This window comes from Cheilinus undulatus, linkage group 8 (genome assembly GCF_018320785.1).
Source record: "Cheilinus undulatus linkage group 8, ASM1832078v1, whole genome shotgun sequence".
Classification (NCBI taxonomy): domain Eukaryota; kingdom Metazoa; phylum Chordata; class Actinopteri; order Labriformes; family Labridae; genus Cheilinus; species Cheilinus undulatus.
In genome coordinates this window covers 11,000,626-11,009,436 of record NC_054872.1, presented here as the reverse complement: position 1 = coordinate 11,009,436, position 8,811 = coordinate 11,000,626, and the positions used below count along the sequence as shown (strand labels likewise).

Here is an 8,811-nt window from a genome sequence, read left to right as displayed (position 1 = left end):
AACCTTTAAAGGGCCACCAAACATTGAAAAGGACATCAAATAATTAAAAAGGACAAGGTAATTGAATGCTGATAGCTTTATTGTGGCATTAGAGGGGAAAAGGTGGAAGAGGTGGTTATAAGGCATACAAAAGTTTGGAAACCATGTTGTTCAGGGTGTGGCATATTTAACCCTTTGGAGTGAGGGTTTCACTTAGTGGCTAAGGGTCAGTCATGGTCTCCTTGTCCAGGGCAAAGGGCGAAGGTCAGTGTCCAGACACAGGGTTTGGTAAGTGCAAAGCTCAGAGGGGCGTGGAAGTTTAAAGGCGAGGGGAGGTCAGTAGGGAATTTGTGCTGCTCACTCCTCATCAGAGTCATCGGCTGCACCAGTAATGGTGTAGGTTTGTTCCTGGTGGTCCATTTCAAGCACGTCGTCCTCATTTTTGACCGTTCTGTAGAGAAGAGAAGAAAATGGAGATTAATGAAGTGGCTGAAAAAGGCTATTTAACATGAAGGAAACAGGCTGCACCTCATTAGGCATCATTAAATATTCTAAGGCTTTCTCTCCAAATTAAGGGCTTATTTATTCAATTTTGGGGGGCCTGTGTACACCTTGCATCAACATTCATGCTGGATAATCAAATAGCAAGGGGTAATAATAGATGTGAATGCACTTTGGTGTGCACAGTTCAATATCCATTAGCTCAGACTGCATACAGAGGGGGGTATGGGATGTCTTGCAGACACTCTCGTGGACTAGCACAATGTAAGGCAACCCTGTAAATGTCTTATTAACATCTTTAACTGATTGAGCATTTTGATATAACTTTTTTTACTACATAGAATCATCTTTTCCCTTTAAAGGGCCATTTATGACAAAATAGGGGAGAAAAGCTGTTAAAGAGGCACAGCTAGCCTCTTAGCCTCTAAACTTTAAGGGCACTGGTTGAATTGAAATCATTTCATTTTAAAGTAAAATGTGACCAGCTTGGGCACCACTAGTCTATTGGCTTTTCACAAATTTGTCTCCGTTCATTTGTATTTCAAAGCCCCTTCACTGAAAAAGCATAGTTGGATACTTAAAGCAAAAAGCTAAGAGCTAAGTGCTAAGAAACAATTTTTGACTGTTATTTGCATAAGAGGCAAACGTGTGAGTTTGAATCAGGGGTTGTCACTGGAGATGTTTTTTCATGCAAAGTGTGAGTGCATGTACTACAGAGCAGTCAAAGTAATGCCTGATTACCCAGCAGGGATGGTAATGCAAAATGTAAATGGGGCCAGAGATTTAGTGCTGTACAATAAATTTAAACAACACTAAGGAGAGATACAAAGATACCCTTTGGTACCTTTACCTAATGAGCACTGTCCTTCTCTCCGTCAGCTCCACAGCCTGCCCCGTGTAGGCCTCATGGTTGCCATCAAATCCATCAGTTCCACATCCCATCCCAGAACCGGTGCTGCCACCCATCCCTCCTGCAGTCTTTCCCATTCCACTAACGCTTGACAGTGCAGTTCCTACATCACCTCCACCTGCACCCCCACTTCCTCCAGTTCTGCCACCCATTCCAGGATCTCTACCTCCTTCCCTGTCCATGCCTCCACTAATTGCATCACCCTTTCCTCCACCAACACCTGTACCAGTGCCGTCCATGCCGACCAAACCTGCAGTGCCACCGCCTGTACCGGCTTCAACACCACTCATATAACTGTCACCTGTGACTCCACCACCAGCAGCAGAGCCGACACCTCCAGCGCCGATGCCTCCTGTGCCTGCACCCAAACCTCCAGCACCAGTGCCAAGACCTCCAACACCACCAACAGCACTACCCTTGCCTCCAACACCAGCAGCAGAGCCTACACCTCCAGCACCGATACCTCCTGCCCCTACACCCAAACCGCCAGCACCCACACCAGAACCAGCGCCAAGGCCTCCAGCACCCACACCTCCGACATCAGCGCCCAAGCCCCTAGCACCCACTCCAGAACCAGTGGCAAGACCTCCAACACCTACACCTCCATCCCCAGTGCCCAAACCCCTAGTGCCCACACCTCCAACACCAGTGCCAAGACCTCCAGCACCAGCCCCTCTACCACCAGCATCCAGCCCAGCTGCAGAGCCGAGACCACCCCTTCCTCCTGCATCTATTCCTCGACTGCCTCCACTAATGCCCACCCCACCTGCTCCAACACCTAGACTCCCACTTCCCAACCCATGGCCAGCACCCACATCAGCCCCACCTACCCGACCAGCAGGACCCATCTTGTCGCCTGGACCTCCAGCACCCACTCTTCCAGCTATTCCTCCTGCACCACTGCCTGAAACTGTACCCATGCCTCCTGCACCCACGCCCCCACCAATTCCTACCCCACTCCCCACGGTTCCAACACTACTACTGCCAATCATCCCGCCACTCATTCCCCCACCACCACCCGTGCCTCCTGCACTAAAGCTCACCCCAGCACTGATGGCGCTCATGCCACAGCTGGTGAGAGACAAGGTTTGCATCATGCCAGAGAGCCGCAGGTCCTCTCCCTCAATAAGTTTCCTGTAAAACAAAAAGAAGGCTTTTAAAGGTCAGTCTTTTGGTAAACATAAATCTTTATCAGGCTACTTTATTCATTTTCCCTTTACCTGTATGTGGTGATCTCAATCTCCAGAGACATCTTGACATTCAGAAGGTCCTGGTACTCACGCAGGTGCAGCGCAATTTTCTCCTTGGTAGATTTCAGCTCAAGCTGCAGGGTTTCAATCCGAGCCTGCATGAACAGAATAGAAAATTACTGTCTGAATGAACTGGTCTGGCTTTGTGTTTCTATGCAAAAAAGATGTTTGACATGTTCTTGATTTGCTCGACTGCAACTAGGGCTGTGCCATGTGCAAGCTAGGGATGGACAATACATGTTGAGTTTATTAGATATCAATTCAAACAATATACCAGGTAAGGCTCATATTTATGTCATTAGAGTGTTAGTTCATAAAAAAAGAATATATGTCACACCTAATGCTTCTTAAAATGTTTTTTTTACAGAAAATAAACCCACAAAACTTTTTTTAGCCATTCACCTATGAAATATTGAGACATGTTTTTGGTCCCTAATTCTAATTCAAGCATAAATTTACCTGCAGTTCTTCCTGTTCCTTCCTGTACTTCTCCTGCATCTCTCGTATTTGAGCCTCAAGGGCTTCATTCCTGGTCCTCAGGGAGTCCAAGTCCCGCTCTTTGCTTTGGATCTGAGGAAATATTTATATGTATGTAGTCCTGATTGCCATCCAAGTCAATTACATGATTTTATCTCACCTTTTGATACTCACATCTTTCTTTGCCCCGGCTATTTCCTCTCTGAAGCCTCGAACCCTATCCACATGCTTTGATGTCTTACTGGTTAGATCATCAAACTTGGTTTTATACCATGAATCCATCTCCTACAAGAGATTAAAAATCAACATGACTTTAACTCAAATTACACAGAGTACTGAAGCTCAGAAAGAGCAAATGTGTGGTGATTTTACCTGGAGGTTTTTGGCTGCGATGTCGTCATACTGGTTTTGGATCTGCTTCATAGCAGCTGCCAGGTCAGGCAGGGCGAATGCACTCTGAGCCGAGGCGTGAGCTGCATAGATCTGTTTCATGAGCTCATCTATTTCCTGGAATAAAATACACTTTCAGTAATAATACAAATAAGGCAGTCTAAATGTTTTGTTTGAATATGTTAATTACCTGTTGGTGGACACGCTTCAGGAATTCAATTTCAACTTCCAGCTGCTCCAGCTTCTTCTCCAAGGCAATGCGTGAGGAGGTGGCTTTGTCAACATCCTGAACAACAAAAAAAAAGTCAGTTATTTATCCATGTTGGATTGCAATGACTATGAAGATGAGGAAGATATTGGCTAATTAAGTGTAACCTACTGGACGGAAGGTTTCAATGTCTAACTCTGCTTTCCTCCGCAGCTCCACTGCCTCCTCATATTTGATTTTGATCGCCTCAAGTTGAGCAGCTGTGGATTCTTTAGCCGCCAAGGAGATGTCCTGAAAACCAAGAAACCAGAAGTAATAATATAGGTCATCCATATACGTTGGTCATCTGTTAGATGTGAAGGTGTGATGTTTGAGCAATATGTAGATCATCCTTTTTTGCATTTGTGAGTTGTTTGTGTGTGTATGTGTGTGTGTGTGTGTGTGGGTGCACAAATGCATAATATATCCGTCTCATCAGTGCATAAAAGATAGCTGAAGACAGCTGTACTCCATGACACCTCAACACGCTCAGGCGCCTCTCCATTTGCCCGCCAGGAGTGAGTCTGTTACCAGGTGAGGAACCTTGAAAACACCAAGTTGACGTCTTGTATCGTGGCTTGGATGAATCCTCTGCAGCTCAGCGAGGTGTAAACCTCGCCAGGAAAAAAATAATTCTCTCTTTCTGCTCTGTTGTGTGTCTGAAATGGAGAAGAAGAAACAGCTGATGTGTGGCTTTAGGAATTCTGACTTACCCGCTGAACTCTCATCTGGTCAGCAATCTTTTTCAGCTCCCTGAGCTGTTCCTCGTACAAAAGCCGGAGACCAGTTGGCTTCTCAAAGCGGTTTTGGTAGGCCTCAATCTCTGCTTCCAGCAGCTTGTTTTGCTGCTCAAGTGATCGAACCTGTAAAGACAAAAAAGAATCCTCAGTGTAGGGATGAGAATCATAATCCAACACCTACCAGACTGAAAAACAACACAGATCTTGATGCTCATTTTGGTACCCCACCACCCTAATGTGACCCCCCCTGCCTCTCTAAATGAAAGTCAAAAAAATGTTTTGGACTGTGTGCAATTTATGTGCACTTGCTTTATTTCCGCAGAGCATGAATGTCTTTTAAACACTCTGGAGCAAAGTCTGTGCTCTGCAGAGGACATAGTCACACTGACAAATTTACTCTAATGCAATGCCAGTATATTTATTTTGCTTGGGTTCCTTAAGAAGCTATGCCAATTTCCTTTCCTTATCTTTTGTTGTTTTGACATTTTTTAAAGATATTCTCTGAATCAATTACATTACTGAGACAGCTTTCATTCACCTACCAGCTTTAACACCCTTTTTTTGACTGAAAGTATCAACTCAGGCACCATTTAGGAACTGGGACTGTTCAAAAAGTACTGATTTTGCACCAGTATCGGAAAAAGGCATATGATATCAAGCCCTACCTCAATGACCCCTAAACTACAATGTTTTTGCAGTCTAAGTGGGATGATCATACTCTTTATATCTTAAAGAAAAGCTTTAAAGCTAATGAACTAATCAGTGGTGCAGTTTGTTTTACCTTGTCAATGTAGACAGCCAGTCTGTCATTGAGGACGATCATCTCCTGTCTTTCACTTGTTCGGGTGCTGAGGAACTCCTGGTTCTCAGCTGCAGCTGCATCCAGATCCATAGCAGGTTCTCCACTTGGCCCAACACACACCATGGCTCCTGCACTAACACTGAAAAGGAAGGGAGGAAGGCATGTCAGAAAAACATGTGCATGTTTCATTAAATTAAGAAAAAAAAATCTTTCAAGATCTTAAAGGACAGCTCAAGAAAAATGTACTGCTTTTCTGACAGGTGAAACCAATGTATGAAAAAACCCTAAATAAAACTGTCCTTCTATGTTGTCACAGAGCTTACCCTGCTCCAACCATGCGAGTCCTGCGTGCAGCCGAGATGTTCCTCCGTCCCACTGACTCCACACGCACTTTGCTGGCCCCAGCTTTGCAGGCATAGCCAGCAGAGACATGACGGGCTTCTCTCCTGGTGGGGGATGGGCTGGACACTCGGACTTGGTAGGATGAGCTACTAGTGTCCTCAAAGTGACGGCGGTAGGACGAGATCCTCTCTGGGCTTAGGCTCATGGTGGCGGCAAACTGTGTTTGCTCTGGTTCTCTGCCGAAGGATGTGAGAAGTACCCACTAGTGGTCTGTGGTCTTCTCAGTTGTTCAGCTGTATCTGCACTCCTTGATGCCCAGTCCAGTTTCAGGTTTTATACTTCCCATAGCTCACCATGCCCCAGGTCTGCCAAAGACAGCCCAGTTCATGAACCAACACCTGTGGAATCTCGAACCTCTGCATCAACTCAAGCCTGACCTGCTGCTCAGATATCTGCCAGTAGCTTGTGAGAAGCAGAGATGAGCTGGGATAGTGAATGATGGCATCAGTGGAGGCTTCACCCATTAGTCTCTCTACAAAATACAGTGATCATGAATCTTTGCCCCTTAAATAGTAACCGTAGAGTGTTTTCCAAGGATAATGGAACATCCACCCCCTAAGTGTTCACCAGAGCACCGAGCAGTAGCTCGGCCAGCTAAGGGGCAAGCAGGCAGGGGCCACTCAGTCATAGCAGCCAGTAGGTGCAGCACTGATGTGATCTGCTCTGATGGGACGAGGGACTTTAATTGAATGCTGAGCAGAAGCTTGAGGGTGACCTGATGAGGCCACGGCTGCAGAGGAACAAAGAGCCCTGGCAAGATTTGACATAAATTAGTACTTATTAGTCTGGTCTGTTTTGAACGTATTAAACCGGGAGTAGGAAAAAAAAAAAGGAATTAACTCTTTCTGAGGGAAAATAAGGAGGCAGAGGAAAGGGAGGGGGTGCAAGTCTGGAGTTTACGGTTGACACAGCACAGTGATATGAGAAGAGAGAGCAGTGGTCAGGTCATTTCAGGGCAGCTCTTCATAGACACCTACAGGGTCAATTGATCAGGGGTTGGTTAATGCTGCTGTCTTTGAAATTTACTATGAACAAACCTGCAAGGTTTAACAGAAAAAAAGGTAACCAAAACATAAAAAATAGCCTGCCTGTAAATGTCTTCTTTTAAGCTGATTTAAAACACAAAATGCAGCTTTTGAAATGTTTTATCCGTGCGCTGTACCTCTGCTGATTTAAGCAAGTGTCTGTTTCTTCTCATTGACCTCACATCTTGCAGTGGTGTGGGACTTTTTGGAAGAGGTGGAATTGCATGTGAGCAATTTATAACAGCTTAGCAGGGTTTCTTTTTTTTTTGCAACCAAATAACATCCCTCATCATTGTGGTATTTTCTATGACAGTGTTCCTAGAGCCTTGCACCAATGCCAGCACAAACTCACCTACCAATGTTAATTACTCACTCCGATAAAAATGGCTGAGGAAATCAAAAGTTGGACAGGGCATGGATATGATTCATTGTATTTTATGTTTTCCTTATACAGTGGGTGCATCTAAAAAAAACTAGAACATTTATTTCCATAATACAACAGTGAAACTTTCATATATTATAGACTGACTCCACTTAAAATGAAATTTTTCAACTCTGTTGGCTTTAATTTTGACAACTTTGGGTTAAAGCTCATGTAGATACAAATATATACAGTGTTTTAAAAACATGATTAATATTCTGGATTTCTGTTGTTAATTCTGATCAATGTATCCATTCTGAAGTTTTGCTGTTTTACATTTAAAGTGGCTTTTGCTAAATTTTGGATTTTTGTACTTTCTGAATGTAAGTGTAAATGACTTCCTGTTTGAATATGGACCTGCTTTTATTCTGAAAGAAAGTAGGAAATTTAGGGTTCATTGAGGATTATGGCTTGAACCTAATTGTGAAAAAGGAGCGTGGAATGGACTGAAAGGGATAAAAAGGACAGTTAAGTAAAATGCTGATAGCTCATGGCGCAGATGACTTTTGACCTGTCCACTGAGCCGTCTGTGAGTTTATTTAAAGTGAAATGAGTCATGAAAGCAAATCCATGTCCTTATTTTATACCACTGTGGCTGCTGGGAGATCTTGCAGTGGCTTAACCAGTGAGTGCCAAAAGGGACAATTAGCTTGCACTTAAAAGCAAATAAAAGATTAATGCTCTAAATATGGACCTTAGTAAACCATGATGAATATGTTTATGCTGATGGTCCTCCTAAAATATCAGAAAATTACAAAAGATTCTAATATTTTTCTGTGGTAAAATGTCTCAGTTTCAACATCTAATATGTTCATTTGCAAATATATGGGTTTATGAGATTTGAAAATAATTGTATTTCTTTTTTATTTGTGTTTTACACAGCACCAAACTTTTCTGGAATTGGGGTTAAGAACATTAAAAACCCTGTAAAGTGAAAACCAAATTTTTGTCTTACACTCTAGATATGTTGGAATATGGTTGCTGTAAAATTGTAAAACACTGAGATCTACAGTGCTTAACAAATTTATTAGACCACCCTAACCCTAACCAAAGTAAGGTTTATGCCACAGCTGCCCTAAATTAACAGCATCGGTAAATACCAAAATCCTTTTTATATGTTTCTGCAATGGTTAATACACCAATATGTTGAAGCTCTTTAACCCAAATGATATTTTTAATGCTAGAATACAATTATTATTGTTATCCATGAATTTTCAAATGTACTGATTTACAAAAAAATGAAAAAATAGTAAAGCACATTATTATTTCTTGATTAATATGTCAAATTATAGTTATTTACTTGCATTCCAGAACAGAAAAATGAGTTTTAGTGGTTGAATGTTATGCTTGATTCATTTCTGACTTCTCAGAGAAGCCCAGTGAACCGGCTCAAATTTGGGTGAATTTAGTTTGAAATCCCTCATTCCTGTTCAAAATGGTAAAACGCTGAAAATGAAAGAGTCCGCATTAAAGCACTTCATGATGCTGGATGGTCTCTGAGACAAATATGACAGGTGGTCTAATAAATTTGTTAAGCACTGTACATGTGACTGAATTCTGGATTTAGGCCATTTCACCTCTTTCCTGGCTTGGCTTCATGTGGGCAGGGCCAAATATGTGGGTTCATGATGTCATGAGCCCACAGTAGGGAAGGCCCCCGCCCCTCT

At 43.1% G+C, this 8,811-nt stretch overlaps 1 protein-coding gene across 1 annotated transcript; it reads right to left on the bottom strand.

The window, feature by feature from the left end:
* Positions 1-336: 336 nt before the first annotated feature.
* On the bottom strand, positions 337-5,843 carry zgc:172323 (uncharacterized protein LOC564165 homolog). Its single transcript, XM_041794236.1, has 13 exons — positions 5,620-5,843; positions 5,276-5,435; positions 4,468-4,617; positions 3,887-4,006; positions 3,698-3,793; positions 3,490-3,624; positions 3,292-3,402; positions 3,100-3,210; positions 2,611-2,735; positions 2,133-2,524; positions 1,977-2,063; positions 1,331-1,781; positions 337-430 (listed from the first exon to the last, which is right to left on the bottom strand). The coding sequence occupies exons 1-13, from the start codon at positions 5,841-5,843 to the stop codon at positions 337-339; spliced, it is 2,256 nt and encodes a 751-aa protein (XP_041650170.1).
* Between the last annotated feature and the right edge of the window lie 2,968 nt (positions 5,844-8,811).